Consider the following 23,267-nt stretch of genomic DNA (forward strand, 5'->3'; position numbering starts at 1 on the left):
GAATCTAAAAATGGAAAATAAAGAAAAAGAGAAGAAAAAAATTAATCAACCCTCTCTCTCGCTCTCAATTTACCTTTAATGGTCCAGAGTTTTTGTCTTTAATTGGTGATTTAGTTTTTAAAGGTAGTAAGAAAAAATTACCAATTTCCAAGAAAAAAAACGCGATAATTGTAATAAGAAATTAATGTGAACACAAAACAGGCCATTTTCTCATGAATCCGATATATGAATTTTGGTTGATAATTTTGTTATTACGTTGTTATTACCCAAATTAATTTTGACAAAATTTGTGATATAAGAACCGAAAAAAAACGATTTCATTAGAAATTTGGCTGTAACCAATATATAAAGATTAATCGGTATTCTTTGGGTAAACTAGTTGGAAACAAAAAAAATTTGCTCACAAAAAGGATTCGAATGGTTTGTTATTGTTATTGTTTCGATATATCGGTGAGTAAACAATCGATATTTCGGTCTATCATTAAAAAAAAAATACGGGTGGCAATTCAATATTTACGACTATTTAATCTAGAATCGACATTTTTTTTCTCTTTTGGTTATTGATTCAATGTCAATAAGGATGACGACGACAACAACGACAACAACAACCACAGAGTATCATCTTGTGTTTTTTAAATGGCAAATTGATTGGAATTGTGAACTTAAAAAAATGAAATTTTTATCGGTTTTTTTTCTCTTTCTAACAGACTGGCTGGTTTTTTTTATCATTTGACATTTGTCGAAAATGAACCTCGTTCTTTTTCTGGAATCATTGATGTGAATGACGTGTGTGTGTGTGTGTAATAGCCAAATTGTTCATGATAATGATGATGCAAGATGTGCGAAATCCGAAATTTGCAATTTGTGAATGTACCTATGGAGTACAATTTTTGTTTTGTATACAAAGTGAAATGTTTTTTTTTCCTACTTGGATTCATTGAAAATTTTTTCTTTCGAGTTTTCTATTATCTATTTTATTTCCAGTCAACCGAGTTATTTTCCCCTTCTCTCTCTCTCTTTCTATCTATCTGGAATCTAAAATCCAAAAAGAAAAAGATAACCGTATTCCCTTACGTGATCCATTTCATCTTTCCAAGTAAGTTTTATTGATTTATACATTCAACAAGAATATTTATTTCTTTTTTTTCATTCATTTTCATACCAAAGAAAAAATTGTCAACAAAATATCCATCGATTCTCTCTTGAAATGAAATATATTTCTCCACAATAAATACCATTGGGAAATCAGAATTCTGATTCAATTGGCAAGAATTTTTTTTTCTTTTCTTTCGTTGTATTGATTCAATGATTTAATGCGGGTGACAACAACAACAACGACGACAACGACAACGACAAAATCTGTTTTCTTCATCCGATCTACAATCATCAACAAATAATTGGCCTAAATTATTTCTTGTCATTTTCGTTTGATTTGGTTTGGTATTTGGAATGACTAAATTGGTAGCCAAGGGCCAAATAACAATGATGAAATTAAAAACAGAAATACAGACGTTAATCCACAGGCAACACTATCATCATCATCATCATCAAACATTTCATCCGTCGCCATTAGCGCCTAATATGGCGCCCTAACAATGAATGAATCGGCTCTGTTTTTTTTATTGCCATATACAAAATATATATCAAATTGCCGGGTTCATCATCATTTTTTTTTTTTGGAAAATTTTGCAATATTGCTGCAATATATTGAACATTCATTTTTTTTTGTCTTGCAAGATTGCTTTTCGGAAATAAATGATGATAATGAAATGAATGATGTGTTTATTGATGATGATGATAATATCTAATAGCAAAATTGTACGATTGGCGTCAAAAAAAAATTTTTCTGTATATGTGTGTGCGAATATATAAGACAAAAATGGCAGAAGACAAACAGACAGACTGACTTGGCTATATTGTTCGATGATCATCATTACAAATATATAAACGTTGATTGTAGCTGCGGCTGCGGCTAATCGTCATTTGTACATTGGTTATATGGTGATGGTAGTAATGTTGGTATAGTTTATTATATTGCTGTCGTCAGTATTTTATCATCATCATCATCAGTTATTGCAGTCGTCGTAGTTGTCGTCGTCGCGAGATTATATAAATACCAGTGGAATAATTGTGAAAAATTTCAATTCATAATCCACACTCAATTTTTGCCATTTTTGTTGACTTTGTCGATTTTTTTCAATCTCTCTCTCTCTCTTTTTTTCTATTTTATTTTCACTTTTTTTTCTATCGATGTGTTTGCCGATATTTAGGAAAAAAAAATTTCAACAAAATAAAATTCAAAAATGGCGCCATCATCAACAAGAATATCCACTACAATGACCAAAATGACTGGTAATTCAAACGATGACGATATTCAACATGTCAAAATGAATGAAAAAACATTTAGAAATTATTCTTCATCACCATTATTATTGTTATCATCATCATCATCATCATTGAATCCAGAATTAATTCATCAACAGAATCATCTTGAAAAGCAAATAAATCAGAATCATCACCAATTTCAAACATTTCATCATCATCACCATCGTCATAATCATTGCCATCATAATTTATCAAAAAAATTATCAACAATTACCATGGCCATTTTAATGGCATTAATATTTGAAAATGCACCATTCATATCATCATCACCATTGCCACCATCATTAGCGCCATCTATAATGAGAGGTGTATATGTTACGCCTATATTTCATCATCATCAAAATGATCAATCAATGATAAATCAATTATTGATGAATGATGATGACGATGGCGGTGATAATAGAATTATTGGTTGGACAAATTATCCATCATCAGCAACAAATACAAATACATTCCATAATGATGATGATGGTGATGGTGATGATGATGATGATGATTTAGATGTAGATTTTGATGGCCTAAATAATTATAAAGAACAGCCATTAAAAACATCAACAACGACAACAACAAATCAGCAACAGTTATCACCACAAGCGGTGCAAAAAAGATCAATTCAAATGGAAAAGAAAAATAATAAAGAATCACTGTATGATTGGTAAGTGTTTGCTTATATAAAAGAATATTTAGGTCACACAATGATGATGATTCTGAGTTCAGTTTGATTGATTGATTGATTGATTGATATCAAACTGTGATTTGATTTAGATTCAAATGAATCCATCATCATTGACATTGTTCACAAACAAAAACAAAGCAAATGATGATTGTCGATTCTCTAAAAATAGAATTTTCATTTTATTCTACCGTCATTGATGACAAAGAAAACAAAAAAAAATGTGCGAAATGATATTTGATAATGAGATTCACTATTCGTAATTAATCAATTTTTATTTCCGATCAAAAAAAAAAAAAAAAAAAAATTCCGTATTCCGTATTCAAAAAAATTTTGCCACTTTTCTTTGTTTTGTAATCTGATATTCTTAATACAATGAGAGTGAAAATGAGATGTAGATGATGATTCTTTCAATTCTGGTAATTTGATCACATTGAAAATGTTTTTCCTATTTATTTTCAACTGCCTAGATATCGATTTTCATTTTTTCCAGTGTTTTTTTCGACTATTTCAATCCAACAAGTGACATCAAGTAAAAAAAAATCGGAAATTGAAAATCAAAACATTTCCATCATGATGACTACAAATAAACATTAGCAATCTATTTACCATAGACCATCGTATCGATTCAAGTGTTTGCTTTCTCTCTCTCTCTCTCTCTCATTTCATTTCATTTTTTTTTTTTTTGATTTGTTTTATTGTGGATAATAAAGTTTTGTTTCCATTCAATGATTTCAATTTATATTTGTCATTTTGTCGTCGTTGTTGTTGTTGTTGTTGTTGATTTCAATTTCAATTTCAAATCAAATGTCAAATGAACGCCAATACAAATATGAAATCAGAAAATGAAAATGTGATCAACACACACACACATACACACGCACACCACGCCTTTAATCTAATAATATTTCTGAAGAGATTCTGAAGATGATTATTCATTTCTTTGATTTGATTCTGGTGATAAAAAAAAAGTTTGTGTTTTCAAAATTTAAAGGAGTGGCCGCTATTGTTTTTGTTGTTTTTTCCTGGTTTTCTTTTTTCTCACTTTTTTTCTCTTGTTTCTGTTTGGTTTATTTGTCCATGATTGATTTAATTTTGTTTTTTTTTTTGATTTGTTTTTTTAATTTTCAGGCTGATTAAGAATAATAACAACCAGAATATCAAAAATGGCCGCATGAAACGTAGTGGTATCGCTGATCAACGTTTAGCTGAATTATTAGAATTGGCACGTTTAGATATGATAAGGAAATTAGTACGTGATAGTACAACACATCATTCATCAACATCGATTGATGAAGATGTTGCATATGGATTGATTGATCCACATGTTATGTAAGTGTTTTATTTGATCAATTTTCATGAATCTGAATCTCTGAATGATCTAATTTTCTGTTCTGATTTTTTTTCCAATTTCCTAAACAACAGTGGTCGAAGACGAAGACGTAGACATTATGCAGAATCGGTTGATGAACAAAAACATCGATCAACAACGCTGCCGAATGAACAATTGCAACGGAAAATCAATGATAATCGTCCAGTACGATTATTGTTATTATCACGTGAACAGCAGCAAAAAAATCTGATGAACCATGATCATCATCAACAACGGACAAATGAAGACAAGAATTGATGGAAAAATTTTTCGAATTTTTTGTTTTCGTCTTAAAAATGGATCAAATATTGAAATGAAAATTCGAATACCGATCAAAACATCATCACTATATTACGGAAAATCGATCACCACCATCATCATCAATCAATCAATCAATCATACAATGGATGGATCCAGAATTTCATCATCAACTAATCTAACTAAGCAACCGGATGAATAACGCCTACTTATTATCAAATAGTTGATTTTGGAAAGTAAAAAATGACAAAGTTTAACACAATCTACAAAATGTCATTTGGTTCATATATTCTGAACCAGAAAAAAAAATTTGAAAATTCACAAAAAAAAAATTCCTTTCCACCACCACCACCACCACCACACACACACACACATAGACACGAATCTTTTGCCATTTAACTCTTTGATATAATAACAAACAAACAAACAAACAAAGATAAACAACGCCAACGCCCATTAACATCATCATCATCATCATTATTATTATTATTATTACCATGATTGGCGAAAAATGTTCAAATCTACATCTAGTCACATCGAAATACGCGTGCACACATCATACATTACATACATTATTTTCATTATTGAAACAGTATTAATATATAGCAGCCACACTATATCTACCTGAAAAAAAAATATTCATTTTGATCAGATCAGATCTGTTGTTTGGATCTGATATTTTGATAAATTTTTTTTTTTTTTTTTGATATAAAAAGAAATTCTTTTTTCGTTCTCGTTGTCCCTAAAATTAATTTTGTTGTTGTTGTTGTTGATTGACCACTACTACTCTACTTTATTGATTTGATTTCAGTACACACATGCACACACACACACATTGATAAATCAATAGAAACCGGAAGCCAGCCACAGCTACACCACTGATTTGATTATCTCTCTCTGTATCTCTGTGTTTTGATTGTCTGTCTGTTTGTTTTTTTGTTTTTGTTTTTTTTTGCACTCAATCTATCTATTTTTCTCTTTTCACAAACTTGTTGTTTAAATTGAATAAATTTTCATTTTTTTTCCTTCAAAAATATCGATCATTATCAATTTGATTGGTTCTTTTGCTGCATCTTTTTTTGTTTTGTTTCCTGTTGGTCATTTATGTAATTCTCATGTTGATGGAAATTGAATTAGAGTTTCAATTTTTAATTAAAAAATTTTAATTAATTGAAATAAAAAAAAACAAAATTCCATAATTAACGGCAACCATTAAGTGTACAGAATAATCAGTACTCATTCTTCGGCCATTTGGGATCCATTTGTTGTCGTTGTTCCAGACACATAAAAAAAAATTTTTATTTTTTTATTTTTTTGAAAGAAAAAAATCTCAAGACTTTTTTTTTGTTTTATTCATTGAATATAATCCATTAGTCTAAGAAACTATAAATGAATTAGTAATAAGAAGCGAAACATACATTTGGCTTATTACCACCACCCACTAAACAGAATTTGTCAACCAAAAAAAAAAAAAAAAAAAAAAAAACAAAATTGAATTTTTTACTTGTGTGTAATGTTAATGGGCAACAAAAAAAAAAAAATTCTTTCATCGTCCTCGATGGATGCGTATGTTATATGGATGATGTGATGTGATTATCAATATTGATGAAAATTCAAGGGCTACTACTACTACTACTACTACTGCACTAGATAGATAGATAGATAGATTTTTTTTATTCTCGAATTCTGTCGTTTTTTTTAAAGGAAAAAACCTTGACATGAATCAACAGAATAATACAAAAAAATGTAGTACATTCTATTCAATATATAAAAATTCTGAATTAAAAATGAAACCCATGACGCCATCTATGGATTTTCACTGTGAAACAAAATTTTTTTAAAATTAAAATATAAAAATTTGCGGCAAAATTTTTGTGATACAAAATTTTTTTTTTTAATCACTGCATATGAATATGATTGATTGATGAAAAAAAATCGAACTTTTGGATGTGGACGATAATTGAGAAACGCACTAATGAACATTCTCATCATTCATGTCCGATGCCCGAAGCTTTGCTTTGCTTGTCGTTCTCGACATTTTTTTTCTCCAATTTTTAATTAAGAAAGTGAATGATGAACATCCGAATTACAAATAATATCAATAATTGATCTAGTTTTCGATGAAAATTTCAAAAAAAAAAATTCAGTGCAAGCAAAAAAAAAATCAACAACAACAACAAAAACTAAAGTGTAACCTACAGCAAAATGACCAACAGAAAGAAAAAAATCAGTCGTCCAAATTTAAAAATAAATCAAAATTCAAACAACAAAAAACGAAAAAAACTGCCCGAATCCGTTAACGTTGTAGATCCGGTTCATCAACAACACGGTCATAGATTATTTAACCATTCAAAGGCGACAAACAATTTTTTTTTGCGATGATGATTAATACACGAGTTAATAGATGAGAGATGGACTTACATGAACATTTACAAAATCGCAATACTATCGATATATTTTGAGGCTATAGTCACAACAGAACGGAACACCATGATTCTTTCTTTCTCTTTCATCATGATTATTGGCTGAAAGAAAGAAATGGCCAAAACAAACAGAGAAAAAAAAATTAATTATCACTACCACCACCACTAATGATATGTATTAACGACAACCAACAAACCAGAGCCAACCAACTAATCAACCTGCTACTAATACATCGCGTTAGAGACATTTATTATCTAGATAGATTTGTGGTAAACATTTATTATCATCATCATCATCATCAATGAAAGCTACAATTTATCGGTGAATAGTAGAAATAAAATAATCTTCTGTGGTGGTTCATCATTATCATCACATATATTTAAATCAACCGATCAAGCATGTAAATGAATGAGTGAACAAAAAAAAAATTTCATTTTACAACTGCTACTGGTTGATTTTTTGTTTTTTCTTTCTAATTCACAATTTTTTTTCCACTTTTCCATCAATTATATAGATCGATTGATTGATTGATTGATTAAATTGATTTAATTTTTTTTGTCGTTGTTGTTGTCAACTTTTTAATCTAATAATTTGCAAGTTCCTGTTTTGTCTATGTGTCTGTGTGCGGTTTAGTTTTAAGCTAATTTTAGCCGGTAGTGAAAAAAAAAGTTCATTTCATTTCATCACTACCGCTGTGTGTAAAATATTATAATCCACACACACACACACACACACCCACAGTCAAAGACAGACATTTAAATGATCCAAATGAATCGAATGTCAATCGATTTCCGTTTTTTCGATATTAAAATTGATTTAATTGTCACCATCATTAATGATAAACTAAAATTTTAAATTTTAAAAATTCACCGGAAGAAAAACACCACCTACTACTAATACCGTGGTAAAGTCAGTGATAATCAAATCCATCAGCGCTACTACCGTTACCTACACACACACACACACACACACACTGGGTGGATGATAATTGTTTCCGGCTAGTTTTGAAAAGTAAAGCAAAAAACAGAAAAAAACAGAGCAAAAAAAAAACAACCAATGCGTCTATTGATAATGACTACTTTTTTTTTAATTTTTCTTCTTCTGTTTTTTTATCTTGTTGAAATAAAGCATATATAAAACACGCAGACACACACACACACAGGAAGATAATTAGATTTAATTAGCTAGATCATAAAAAACGAAAACTTTTTTTTTTCTTTCCTCATTATTGTGCATATGATCCTGGAACGATTTTTTTTTTGCTTCTTCATTTCTCAATAAATAGGTAATTGCATTGAATTTTTATTTTTCTTCTATTGTATTTTTATGTATATAACGTGTATAATGGTAATATATACAAAAAAAAAAACAAACGGAAACGTGAACACGTGCATTTTCATTATTAAAATGAATGAATGATAAAGTTCAGATTATTTTGTGGTAGAAAAATTTTCAGACAATTATCAAATATATCAATATATTGAATGGTCATCTGTGTGTTTTTTTTTCTTGTTCCATGTTGACAACAAACAGATGTCCATTACATATATTATATTTGATTTTTGAATATATGAATGGTCAGTGGTATATAATTTTGTTGATATAGAATCACGTGAACAAACATACTATACTCAAGTACTACTCTTCTTCTCGGCTTCTCGCTACAAATTACAGGTGTGTTTAATCATTAAATCCTTAAATAGCTGCTGATATCGGATTTTCGTTTGTTTTTTGTTTTATTTTGCCCCTTTCGCAAATCAACGAAAATATGTAATTAGCATCTCTCTTTCTCTCTACACCAAAAAAAAAAAAACACATCACCAGGATGTCAAAATGAAAAAGAAAAAAAGAGATTATTTTTGGCCCAACGATAATAATTTGTATATGATGATGATGATGGTCATTTAACATCTCGATGGACTACGCCGCCGCCGCAAGGCTAAGCGCTACTGAATCTATTTTCAACTAAAGAAAATGTAAATGATAAAGGATATTCAAATCATCACACACCATATGCAATGGTCATCATTATCATCATCATCATCACATACGGTTATTATTAGTTACTGGAGATTAACACACGAGAAAGAAGAAAAAAATAATCCGAAAAATCATTGAATCGATCATCATAGGTGTTTTTGGGCTGTGGTTGATTTTTAAATTTTATTTTATTTTTTTTTCTCCAACGATGATCTGGAGGTGGTGGGTGGTTTGATGGATTCAGCACAGAAAAAAAAAATTTCTTCCCGGGAAATTTTTTTTCAATTTCCCGAAAAAGTTTTCCACTTTTTTTCTCAATCAGGATTTCAAAAAAAAAAAAATTTTTTTTGTTGTTGGTCAGATTTTAGATGAAATTGGATTTTTTTTTTTTTTTGAAAATAAAAAACGTACATACATTCAATCAATGAACAACGTATTTTTGTCAATCAAATGAAATTCGATCCACGATCAATGATGAACTGATCCAAATGATGATGGTGAAGGAAAATTTTGTACGATGAAATAGAAAAAATCATGGCAATAATTTTGATTCTCGTTAAACTTTCGACCTTTTCTGTTGATTTTTTTTTCTTTTCCGATTATATAATATTTGATCATCATCGTACTCATAGGTGAAAATTCCAAACATTTGTTACAGATTTTGTCACATATAAAAGATTTTGGCTAAATGAATTCGGCAAAAATGTAGTGATTCACAAGATGATCAATAATTGATTTTTTTTTGAGAAAGAAAAAATCGATTTTCAACAACGGTCAATCACAACATTTGAAACGACATACTTTACATTTGCCAGCCAATCTACTGTTTACTGTTTGACGTGTGGACTTGATTTGAATTTTTTGTTTTTCTTTCCATTGTTTTCATTTGTCGTTGTTGTCGTACAGTATAAAATACAAACAGATTTATGGCCATTGATGGATGATAATAGTACTTAAAAGTTAAATCAAAAGACAAAACAAGAATCGTATTCAAATGTTTTACATGATAAAAATATGACGGAAATGTGATTTTTTTTCCTATGCATAATTCGCGATAGTATCGATATTCTCGTACACACACACACACACACAAAAAAATCATGTTTTATCTTCATCTTTGTGATCAAGATAAAACGAATGAATGAATGACAGCTTCACTGGTTGATTATTATCACCATCAAATCAAATCAGAAAAAAATACTCATGTATTCATGGATCGATTTGATTCATTCGATCAAAAGAAAAAAAAATGATTACAATGAAAAAGAAAAAAAAAGAACATTTCCACCTAACCTCGAAAAAAAAAATTGGATACAAACAATCGATAGTATCGTTTCGATTGAATGTTGATTGTTTTTTGTTTTCTTTTTTTTTTCGGTGACCACAACAATTTTCGGACATTCAATTTTAAAACGAATATATACGACACAAATTATCTTTGTGTAGTTCATTCAAACAACAAAACAAATGGATGGATCAAGATATGTTCAATGTTTTTTTTTTATTTACTGTTTTTGTAATAATGAAAACGCACACAAAATTTCGTATATCCAAATCAAGTAAGAAAAAAAATCAATGTGATAAAAAAAATGATAAAAACAACCACTTGTTGTTGTTGTTGTTGTTTTGAGAATGTAAATGGAACGACAAAATCTTTGAGCACAAAAACAAAACAAAACAAAAAAAAGTAGATCGATCCAAACAACATTGGTCCAGTAGCAGCAGCAGCAGCAGCAGCATTTGTTCCAAATTTCAAATCGAACTCATAATGAAAAACGAGAAAAAAAAACATTCGTGATATTGAGACATAATCATCATCATCATCATAACAACGACAACAAGTCATGCAATGTCAGTGATCCAGTTTTTCTTATTCATGTCCGATGATGATGATAAACATTTAGACTTTTCAAAACAAAAAAAAAATTGACCATTCAAATAAAATGATAAAGAACGACCCGTTATGATTTTTGTTTTGATGATGATGATGATGATGATGAAAAACGAAATTAAACGGTAATCATTTTCAGAGATATGTGAAAAACAAATTTGATGATAATAAAGATTTTCTTGTTTTGCCACAGATTATTACAAATTATTGAATCAATAAAAAAAAGGTGAAACTTGATATTGATCGATCGATCCATTAGATAGGACCGGCCATGTTATAAAAACGCATTCACATGTAATAATGACGATGACGATAACGATGAATAAAATTGAATCGATAAAAAAAATGGAACCAAACAAATTCAAGGTTTTTGTGAAACCTATATAAATCAGACAATATCGATCAATAAAAGAAAACAAAGAAAAAATGTTCCGTAATCCAAAAATCCGGTAAATCAAATTATATATGATAATGATGGTGATAATCGACCAATTTACAATCCTTTACAATCAATGAGTGTGTGTGTGTGTATGTACGATTAATGTTATCATTATCCAGAGATAATCGTTTTGGATCAATATAATCATTATCATTGAATGGCAGCCACGATCATCTAGATATAATTGAAATGAAAGAAAAAAAATAAATAATTAGATAATCTGATTGAACAAAAAAAAAAATAAATAAATAACGGTAACATGACCTGCATATAATTCACGAAACACGACACGATGCCTACAATACAGAGATAAATCTTTGATCCGGTCAAGTAATCGATACCATATATCGGGTTTATATTGGATTTTAATTCAATTTTTGTTTTTCCGCTTGTCCATCCATTTTTTTTTTATTATTGTCATTGTGATCATACACCGAAACACGATTAGCTTGAAGCATTGAAAAAAAAAAAAATTTTCCCCTTATCATTCGGCTTTGTTTATTCAATCGTTATCGTTATCGTTGTTGTTGTTGTTGTTCCAGAAAAACATTTTCAAATAATAATTATTATGATGATGATCGATAAATAAGAGAAAATGATTTTGATCTAATTTTTTTTTTTTGAATTAAATGAAAAAAATTTTCCGCTTGTCGGTCGATTGATTGGTGTTTTTGGTCGGTCGGTCGGTCGATCGTTTCGGTTTTTTACTTTGCATCAACATCATCATCATCATTAATTGAGATTAGTGAACATCACTTTCCTTGTTCATATGACATGTCTCTTTAACAAAAAAAAAAGAAAAAATTTTTTTTGATCTTCATTTTTTTTTGTTTCACAAGAAATTTTGCTCACCAATTGAATTTGACAATTTTTCAAAACATTCGAAATGGAATGATGATGATAAAACAGTGGCGGCTATGTCGACACTGTTGTTGGTAATTGTGTATAGTGAAGAGATTTTTTCGAACGCGAATACGTTCATTCACTGCTTGTCATCCAATTTTTTTTTTTTTTTTTTGGTTTTCTCTTCATTTTCGCTACTTTTTTTTGTATTCATCGAATTTCTTTGATTTCTCCAACAACAACAACAACAACAACGACAAAAAAGTTTTCATTTTCATTTTGCATTTTCATTCTTCGTTTTCCACATTTGAGAACCATTTCAACATTTCGCACCTTTTTGATTTCACTCTCAAATTTCAATCTTCAATCTCTTATATGCACATTAAATCATCAGGTGCATATAAAAAGCTTGATGATATAGATTTTGTTCCCCAATATATTTTTTTTTCTTCTCCACCGTCTTTCAACGTCAAAGACGACAAAAACTTTGTCGTTTTTCTCTTTGTTTTGTGTGTGTGTGTTTTTTTGGTTTTTGGTTTTTGTTTTTCATTCGAAACAACCAACCACAACATTGTGTTCGATCTGTGTTTGGGTGCAGGTGTGTTTGTCTGTCTGTGTGTTTATCAATTTTTTTTTGTCGATTCTGGATTCATAATTTATATCCAGATTTTTCTTTGTTGTTATCGAATATTTGTCCTTATTTATCTGTAAGTAGAGCCTTTCTTTTCAATGTCAAAGTTTGTTATGAAAGTTCAAATTTTTAAATTTAATTTAATTCAATTATGATGACCATTTTTTTTCGTTGAAACTATGTTAATGGATTTTTTTTTTGTTTCTCCAACAGATTCGATTCGAATCATTCGTGTGAACCACGACCACACACATACACACACACACAAACAAATGTTCAAACACACTACAATAGTTCATCATTCGTAATCATCAAGTGATTATCATCATTATCGTGAATTTCGTTTTTCATTTTTTTTTATTGCTGTGAATGTGACAAAATCGAATGACGAAAAACAATTTTTGTATTTGGAAATGTTGACGAAATATCTATCTATTATAACGATTAAAACATAAAGTCCTTGATCTTATTTTAATTTTTGTCATCAGAAAATTTATTTAATTTTAATTCAATCCTTTTCTGTTTCATTCATCATTATGGTAAGTAATTTTTTTCCCACTTTATATTTATGTAATTCTGTAAATGACACATTTTTTCTTTCTTACAATCTCCATATCATAATCAATCAGGCTTCAAAACAGAACATAATCATCATTTTGATGATTGTTTCATTGATTAATCTATCCATTGCTATTAATAATCATAATAATGATGAAACATCAACTATTCCATCATCATCATCGACGACAACAACAAAAACAACGATAATGAATGATGGACATCAACATCAACACAATCATGATCATGATCATCAACATCATCATCATCATAATCATCATCAATCTGATCAGATAGCAAGTTCATCAGATCAGGTGATGGATGAAACAAGTAATGATAAAAGTCGTGAATCATCATCGGTAACTAAACCACAACAACGAACCGGATCGGTTCAACCGATGGCTGAAGCATTAAGATCTGGATCAAATAATAATCACAATAATAACGTTGTTGAATCAACAAATTCACAACGTTTATTACAATTATTACGATCAACTGAACCTGGTCAATTTATACCAATAACAAATCGTGAAGTTGGTGAAGGACATGTTACAATGATTGGTTACACAACACCTATTGTTAAAGTAGGTGATCCAATACCAATTGAACAATATCTACGTGAACAACGACTGATACATGATCGTAATCAACAACAACAACCACATCAACAATCAATACAAACGGTATCGTCGAATGTACCACAATTAATACCGGCATCACCAACATCACAAGAAGAATTTGCACGGATTCTACAACGTTTAAGTCAAAATATTCATAATCCAAATTATGTCCAAAACAGTAGTCCATTGGTAACAGAATCATCATTGACTAATTCAGCACAAGAATCAACAGATATTCCACTTCGATTAGTATTTACACCTAATCCATCAGTTCCACAACAACGGCAACAATTTGTTGATGCTCGTGGAACATTATTCACATTGAATGATGTCAATGGCATTGCATCTGGCACACAATCTCAAATTCAACCGGTCACTCGACCCGAACAAGCCAACACAATTGATGCTACAAGTAAATTATTGAATATTCAAGATGGTAATTCAATTATTGTTGATAATACTGCAAACGGATTTCAAAGTGGTATTCCCGATTTTTGTAAGTTTTTGTTGTTTGAATATTTTGAATTTTTTTTTGAAAATTCTTTTATTTTTTTTCATACATAGTGATTAGAGGAGCTGCACAATTGGATGCTCAACTTGCACAACATGAACAACAATTGACTGCTTCTAGTGGATCTCAACAACAACAACAACAACAATTATCATTACAATTACAACAACATCCTGTTGAACAACAACAGCAACAACAACAATTTGTACAACCATTGGAAAAACCACGCCCATTTGTTGTAATGAAACCAGGTTTTCGTAATAATCAAAAATTATTACATCAAATTCAAATTGAACATCAACAACAACAGCAACCTCAAACTAACGGAATATCATCATCACAATCAACATCGGAATCGGAAAATCCATTTTTACGATTCAATCCATTGATTGGTGGTCAATTGTTACGTGCACCACATCATCATCATGGTGTTCAAATTCAAACACAATCACATGTAAATCCTGTACCTGGTTCGTCACCAGCATTTTTTCAACATTTTTCCGCTCAACTACCTGTTGGGCAACCACTTTTCCATCCAATTCAAGCTGTTAGTCGTGTAACTGGTGGTAATGTTGGATCATCACAAAACTTGGGTCAAGCACATTCATCATTCCTAAGATCGGCTACACAAAGTTTTCCTCCATTAACACCTTCAGGTGGTTTCCTTAGTACTGGTTCACAACAACAATCTCCATCATCATCAACATCATTAATCCAGCATTCAGCACCGCAGCCATCAACATCATCGTTTCTAACAGGTAGTAATACTGTATCACAATCAATGCCACAACCATTTCATGTTGCCAAGAAACAAACTGTACAAGTGGAAACAGTAGAAGGACCACCATCATCAACGGTAGATACAAAAGCTGAATTGCAAAATCAAATTAAACATATATTAGCATCATCACCGAATCTATCGGAAGATTCACGTGCAAGACATCGTGAAGCCATTTTTAAAGCTGTTCATTCGTTAGTTGAACCAACTGATTCATCATCAAGTCATCATCATCAACAACCACAACATCAATCAACCGATTCATCGTCATTATCATCACCAGTCCCAAGATCACCATCATCCAATATCGATTCAACGAATCGTTTTTCAGGTTTCGAACCATTTCATCCAAAATCGACGCCATTCAATTTTCCAGTTTCACAAACACAATCGCTTTCTGGAGCACCACAACGATTAAGTTCGACTAGTCGTCAACTTGGTGTTACGCCATCTACATTAGCTGTATTAGGTGGTCCTAGTCCAGGATCATCATCATCATCTGCACAGTTTCAACAAGCTGCAAATGTTGGCCAAATTCGTCGACCATCACAAATTCAAATGGAACAATTTACATTGCCACCAATACAACCATCGGGTAAATTACCATTGAATTTACTCTCAAGATATCCATCATTATTACCTGGATTTCAACCACCGATGCTTTCATCACAAGCCGATACCGGTAAACAAGATCAAACGAATGAACAAAAAATTCAGACTCAGATTCAAGCCTTCCTTCAACAACATGATCCACAGCGACTACAATTGACGCAACAACAACAATCACAACAGCCAACTTTATCACAAGAATTTCCCGGTGGTTCATTCATCATTAATCAACCAATGTTTGGCCAACCACAATCACAACAAGAACATTTGAATTCAAATCAACGATTTCAACAACAACAAAATGGTCAACATATGGCCAAGATTCGTTTGGCACCAGGACTTATGTTAAGCTCTGATGATTCAACATCATCATCTTCTGGTCAATCGAATAGTCAACGACAAATACATACACAAGAAGGTGGTATTACTATTACACGTGGTAAACCGATTCCAATTCCACCGGAAGCAAATAGAATTTCAGTGGCTACACCAACCGATAATAATGAGAATAATAATCTAAGATTCCATGTTAATAGTATGCAGGCTAGCCAACAACAACCACATCATAATCATCAATTCCATAATCATCATCCACATCATAATCGATTTCAAACATTTCAATCAGAAGCCAGTATGATGACACCAAAATTAAGTACTCGTGAATTTTCTGAATGGTGGAAAGAACGTGCAGTGGCTCCATCCGATATTGCATCATTGACAATGTTGACACAATTGCCTGCTTAATTAGATAGGAAATGTATTTGTTTGTTTACGTGTAGGTGTTGCGGACAATCAATTATTATCATTAACAACAACATTATACTGGATTATAATGTGAGTGGATCACTAAAAGAATCGAATCGATTTTTTTTTCCCGATGAAAGTAAACATCAACATAGACGACCACTATCGTATAGATATATAGATATGATGAATGAAATTTCAACTTTTTGTTTTTTTTTTTTGCTCTTGATTTTTTTCTCTCTCTTTCTTTATCTATTATTAATTTTGGCCCTCATTATTATTATTATCATTATTTGTTATTGGCCATTTCGATTTTAAATTGAAAATAAAAAAAAAATGTACTGTATAATTTCATTACCTAAATGATATAAAAATGGTTTATTTGTTTCATTTGAACACATACACATTTTGAAAAGTTTTCAATCATCATCATCATCTTTAACAAATACCGCCGGTAATTATAAATTAAAACACGAAAAAAAACCCACAGCAGTCCAGCAGTTATGTTTAGAAATGTTTTTATTTATCAAAAAAAAAAAAAAAAAAATTTAATTTAATTGAAATTAAAATCAAAAGTTTTAAGAACGAGGTCATCATCCATGCATTGATCCATCCATCCATCCATCCATCCATCAAAACTCATTTGGATAATAAACAAAACAGAACAGAAAAAATGGCCAAAAGTGACTAGCGGTGATGATGATGATTATTATTAGGATGATTATCAGCAATGTATCAAAGCAAATGATGATGATGATGATTAAGTTTGAAGAGAACCATTGAGTTGAGAAAAAAAAGAAAGACAAAAAAAAATTAACATGAATGTTAAAATTAAAAGACACACACACACATATTGGAACAACAACATATGAAAAACACAGACAGATAAACAAAACAAAAAAAAAAGAAGATGAAGAAACAAATATACTGTGACGAAATAGTAATGGTGTTTTGTAAAATTTGTAAAACTAACTAGAGAGAGATAAAGAGAGAGATAACTAAAAATAATTTCCGATTTTTGATTGAGCATCATCATTATCGACAAAAAAAATTGTTTCAAATCATTTTTTTCATCATCATCATCGGAAATTATTTGGGTTATCATCAGTCTTTTTTTTTTTGATTTATATAAATTGTTTATATTATAATAAAACGAAATTGTAATGGACGTTTTATGTTTGATTTGTTAATCACCTAAAAAAAATATCATTGGTCAGTTTTATGTGTGTGTGTGTGGGTGTGTGTGAAAGAATCAAAACAAAAAGGAACCGGGTATTTTGCTTACCAGATAATTTCGGACTGTATTTTCTGTGTATATGTATGTGAAAATATAAAAATTATAAAATTTTTTTTTGTTTTGATGAGCAACAACAAAATAAAATTGATATATATATATAAATGTATAATAAAATGATGACAAATGAGAATGAATTGTATGATGATGATGGTGATGATGATGATGATGATGACTATTTTGACTGACAATCAATTTATTTTTTTTGATGACAAAAACACATTTTTTAAATTAAGAAAAAAAACTAAATAAAATGGCATTAATAGAATGCTGAACACATTGTCAAATATCACAAACATTGAAACGGAACAAACATCAAAATGTTTTGTGTGTGTGTGTGTGTGTGTGTGTGTGTAAACTATAGAAAAAAAAGAAAAGTCAACAAGAAAATGAAATCATAATTTATCGTAATATACACAGTAGTAGTGTGTCAGATCAATCATCAGAATCTTCACGTTCAGTAATAGATGGTGATGATGATAATGATGAACTTCTTTGTCTTCTTCGTTTTTGTCCAATACTGTTGGTATCAATCAATTGAGTATTTGGCCGATCATTAGATAGTTCTTCTGATTTGTTATCATCCACTATTCCACATGGATATTGTTTGAGTGTGATTAATGAATTAGGTTTATCAATTCGTAATTTTCTTGCCCTTTTTTTACCGATGTTTAAATTTAATTGATTTCCATCAACCGTATGTCCACCATTTTGTTGTTGTTGTATACAATTATTTGATGTCAAAACTTTTTTCACTATTTTCGTTGTAGTAATCGGTGGTGTTTCAATTGTTGTTGAAGAAACTGTATTCGAATCATTCATCAATAATTGTTGTTGATCATAATCATCATTATCAGTATCATCATCATCATCATTATCATCATGATTATTGATATGATTTGAGTATGAATGATATTGATCCTCCTGTTGCTGTTCGAATGATGATTCCTTTTCAAGTGGACAATTTGATTTAACAATTAATGATTCATCATTTTCAATCTTGGATTTTTTAACACAATTTCTAATTAATTTAAAATTTGGATAATGTGTAAATTGAAGAATATCGGAATTTGGATCTTTGAAAAAAATGGAAAAATTACTTTTTAAAAAAAGAAAAATAAATTATGTTGAACACAACCACATACTTTTTTTACAAGTATAATTGGTACCAATATCTAATCGAAATAGATGATTTTTTTGTTTTACAATAAATTGATTTGAATTTTCCAATTTAATCCGCACGCCATCCAACATTAAATGATGTTCTATTTTATTTTTTACATGAAAAATCAAATCAGTTTTAAATACTTTTAGTTGATCAGTATTATCATTCTGGTGATGATTTATGGATTGTGATTTTTTCGATTCCAGTGGCAATACATTTGATGCATGAACAAAAAGACGATCCTCGATTATAGCATCGAATAATAAAAAACCGGATTCATGTTTTGCTATCTATATCATCAGTGAAAAAAAAACCAAATGATTAAAACATTGAAAAAATTCTTTTCAAATTTACCTTCTTAAATTGTTCGCTTAATATGGAACCAAATTGAAATGATTTATAAGTGACATGAATAGTCAACTCTAATGGTTGTTGTTTTTCGTTTTTAAATTCAATAGACGATACAGTATTATTATTATTATTATGATAATTAAAATTATAACGTCCATTTCTTGCATTATCGAATATTCGTCGTAAATCAGCTTTTGTACAAGTGAATCCAATTGTGGCATAAATTTTTTCCATATTATTTGAATTCATAATTTTACCACTAGGAACATATAATAATGACACAACAAATGGATCACAATTCATTTGTGTATAATCAATGAGTTGATCATTGAATCTGGTTCTATTGGGTAAAATTTGTAAAAATTTCGAACGTTCTTCTGGATGTGTAGCCAAATATTTGTAAACATCATTTTTAATATTCATTCGATTAAATTGTTTATCACAAATTTCTATTGAATTTTATGCAAATGAGAAACAACAAAAACAGAGAAAAATTATTCACAAATCACAAATGAATAGTGGTGTTCAAAAAATATTCTTACCAATTTCAATGACAATTTCAATTATTTCCTGATATTGTAGAAAAACTGTTTCAAATTCCAATTCAATACCCTCATTCGGCGTGTGTACGTAATCGGCAATAATTGTATCTTTTGAATTCAAACATCGGCGTGATTCAACACCGGTTATAATTCGTGTAGTGAATTGAGCGTTTATCATATTGACGCTATCAGCGTAATGATTTTCATTAAAATCAAAAGCATTATGGCTTTGTGGGATTTTTTCTAATTTTGTTGATGAATATAATGCCAACATTGATGATAATTTACTTGTACCATCATAATTGTATTGGCAAAAATTGGAATCAAATGTTTTGAATTTGTACAGTTGATTTTTTTGACAAAATGGGTCAAAAAAACCACGTTTTAAATCATAAATTACCGATGAATTAAAATAAAGAATTAGAATCTAAAAATGAATTTTTCGTATAAAAAAATTAATGATTTTTGTGAATATAAAAATGGTATATATACTATTCACTCACATCAGCTGAACATCGATCAATTAATGACAATGATCCACATGCGCCGAAATAATATGTTTCAAAGATAATATGCAATGTACGATGATATGTGTGGGTACATTCCAATGGTCGACATTTCAAATTTCTGGATGATATCTTATCATCATCATTCTTTGGATCATTAAAACGACAAAATTGAAAAGATGATAAATGCCATTTAATAGACATGACAATTTGTAAATTTTCTCCACAATTGTCCGTCCATTCGAACGAACCGATCCATGGACGTTCATAATGGACATGAAGATTATCATCATTAGAATGTATGCTAAAAAAATTAGCATTTTGATGATAAAGGGACCATTCTCGTGCGATTCTATCAGTCTTTTCTTCATTATCCAGCACTGTTATGTGAATGATGAAATCATTTATCATTTCTATATATTTTATGAATAGCAAAATAGATGAACAACTTACCAAGTTTCACTTTTGTCATATATCGTGATATAGCATTGCCATTATACCTATGTTTTTTACCTCTTTCTATACGAAAACAATTTTGTTTATCAAATACGGTGACAAGTATATCACGCGTAAAATCATTGGTGGAAATTTTGTAATTATCAATGGTCATGGAGTAACGATAAAAATCATTGATTTCTTGCATTTTCTTGAAACAAACAAACAAGCAAAAAAAATTTCGATATTGGATGAACACAGAGAAATTTGTAGGCAGGAGATTGGAAGTTTGTTTTGTTTTTTTTTTTTTTTTTTGGATCAGGCAAAATCATGAAATTCGATTTTCAAAAAACATTTCATTCATCTTTTTCGTTTTCAGCGTAATGGTAAAATTAGTGTATAGAATTTTTCGTTTTTATAAACATTTTTTTTAGAGACTAAAATACGTTTCTCCACAATTGAAATAATAATAGAATAGAATTTCGAATTGATGATGCTGATGAAAACCATGCATGTGTGTGTATGCGGCTAAAACAATGAAAATCGAAAAGTGTTACAATTAACAAATTGCATTTAATTCGTATACATACCAAAATGATGAACAAGAAAATTTGAACAAAATTTAAAATCAAAAGAAAAAAAAAGTCGAACAAAACAAATACTTGGCTTGATTTTTGGTTTACACTAAAAAAAAAACAAGCGCCCAAAACATCGAAACCTGGCTCACGTTCGACAACGATTTCGATACAATCGATTGTTTTCGATATGAAAAAAAATTATTCAAAAAATTTTTTTTTTAATTTTATTTTCATCACATCAGATTAAAAATTATAAATCAAACGATAACTAATGAAAAGAATGAATGTAAATAATAATAAAAACAACATGATCATGGTAAATATGATAAATTTTGAACATTTCAAATCGATTGTTGCTCGATGTTGTTTTCGTTTTTCGTTGCAGGCGGCCACCATAATCGGTAATGATTCATTCAATTTGGAATTTGTTTTCGTCGCAATCATATTATTCACCGATGTTGTGGTAGTAAAAATTTCCGAATTTTTTCCAAATGTTGTTGATTCAGATGATCGTTGTTGTTGTTGTTGTCGATTACCATCATCATTCAGAATCTGTACAGCAGGTAATGATGAAAAATTATCCGTTATCTTTGCTGCTGTTGGTGCTGTTGATGCTGCGGATATTGTATGATAAACATGATTTGTCTGTACATCCTCGATGGACGAATCAAAACTTTGATAATATTGATGAAAATATTCCAATTTATCAGCCATCGATTTATATGATGATTTTCGTCCATTATCAATTTCGATTGATTTATTATCATCATGATGATTCTGATTATTACCACCATTACGACTGCCACCACCACCATGATGATAATAATCATCATCATCATCAAATAAAACATATTTTGAACGGCTTGAATTCGGTTGCCAGAATTTTATTTTTGGCCACATTTTCAAATCGATTCATTCAATTCGAACGAATTGTTGTAATGATGAAAATGAAAATGAAAAAAAAATGAAATCATTTTTTGTCCATCTGTCCATCATCATCATCATCATCATTGTACGTGATATCAAACGAATTTTTCTTGTCAAATCAAGCAGCATCCATAACGAATTTAAAAAAAAAAACAAAAACATACTACACACTGGTATGACAATTTGAAGTATTTTTTTCCATTTTTGATGACTGAAAACTTTTTTTTTTTTCGTTTACCAAACAGGTATATGATGTGTCCATCATACTATATATACTGTAGTAAATTGATTGAAAGCCACAGATTTTTTTTTCATGGTAATGGTAATGGTGTGTGGTGTACAACAACAAAAAAATGAAAAGTTTGGTGATATTCTATTTTTCAAACAAACAAACAAAAAATTTTGACATTTATTTTTTATTTCATTTCATTTTTTTGTGAAAAGGAACAGAATTTTTTTTTTTACAAATCTGGCCATTCGATCATATTGTTGGATGATATCGATGTGTAAATGATCTCACAAATTTTGCTAATGGATCATTGGATTTAATCCATAATTTTAATCGACTAATTCGTTCATTATTTTCAATCATTTCCATATTCTGTTTCGAATTATTGGCCATATTGTAGAACATTTCATTCAGCCATCCAAATCGTTTAATGATTGCATCCAAAATTTTTTTCGGCAATTGCATTATCATATTCAAAAAATTCATTATTTGACCATTATTATCGGATGTTGGTACATCATCAT

The 23,267-nt window shown here is 29.9% G+C and overlaps 3 protein-coding genes across 4 annotated transcripts; 2 read left to right on the forward strand and 1 right to left on the reverse strand.

The window, feature by feature from the left end:
* The first annotated feature begins 1,899 nt into the window (after positions 1 to 1,899).
* On the forward strand, positions 1,900 to 5,417 carry LOC124500300 (uncharacterized). Its single transcript, XM_075730492.1, has 3 exons — positions 1,900 to 3,040; positions 4,190 to 4,390; positions 4,484 to 5,417. The coding sequence occupies exons 1-3, from the start codon at positions 2,304 to 2,306 to the stop codon at positions 4,686 to 4,688; spliced, it is 1,143 nt and encodes a 380-aa protein (XP_075586607.1). The 5' UTR covers positions 1,900 to 2,303; the 3' UTR covers positions 4,689 to 5,417.
* A 6,774-nt stretch (positions 5,418 to 12,191) lies between these two features.
* LOC124491263 (uncharacterized) lies at positions 12,192 to 17,090 on the forward strand. The gene is made up of 4 exons (XM_075730577.1): positions 12,192 to 12,972; positions 13,110 to 13,435; positions 13,526 to 14,570; positions 14,639 to 17,090. Exons 2-4 carry the CDS (start codon positions 13,433 to 13,435, stop codon positions 16,714 to 16,716), a joined length of 3,126 nt encoding a protein of 1,041 aa, XP_075586692.1. The 5' UTR covers positions 12,192 to 12,972; positions 13,110 to 13,432; the 3' UTR covers positions 16,717 to 17,090.
* Positions 17,091 to 17,217: 127 nt separating this feature from the next.
* LOC124500321 (uncharacterized) lies at positions 17,218 to 21,727 on the reverse strand. 2 transcript variants are annotated; one of them, XR_012832206.1, is made up of 8 exons: positions 21,600 to 21,727; positions 21,028 to 21,537; positions 20,572 to 20,954; positions 20,069 to 20,495; positions 19,530 to 19,975; positions 19,156 to 19,465; positions 18,002 to 19,086; positions 17,218 to 17,403 (listed from the first exon to the last, which is right to left on the reverse strand). XR_012832206.1 is itself a non-coding variant. In XM_047064379.2 (7 exons), exons 2-7 carry the CDS (start codon positions 21,215 to 21,217, stop codon positions 18,446 to 18,448), a joined length of 2,397 nt encoding a protein of 798 aa, XP_046920335.2. In that variant the 5' UTR covers positions 21,218 to 21,537; positions 21,600 to 21,727; the 3' UTR covers positions 17,218 to 18,445. The 2 variants fall into 2 exon arrangements, 1 of the variants encoding a protein (XP_046920335.2); XM_047064379.2 differs by having other exon boundaries at positions 17,218 to 19,086.
* Positions 21,728 to 23,267: the final 1,540 nt, after the last annotated feature.

Source organism: Dermatophagoides farinae, chromosome 4 (assembly GCF_024713945.1).
Source record: "Dermatophagoides farinae isolate YC_2012a chromosome 4, ASM2471394v1, whole genome shotgun sequence".
Lineage (NCBI taxonomy): Eukaryota > Metazoa > Arthropoda > Arachnida > Sarcoptiformes > Pyroglyphidae > Dermatophagoides > Dermatophagoides farinae.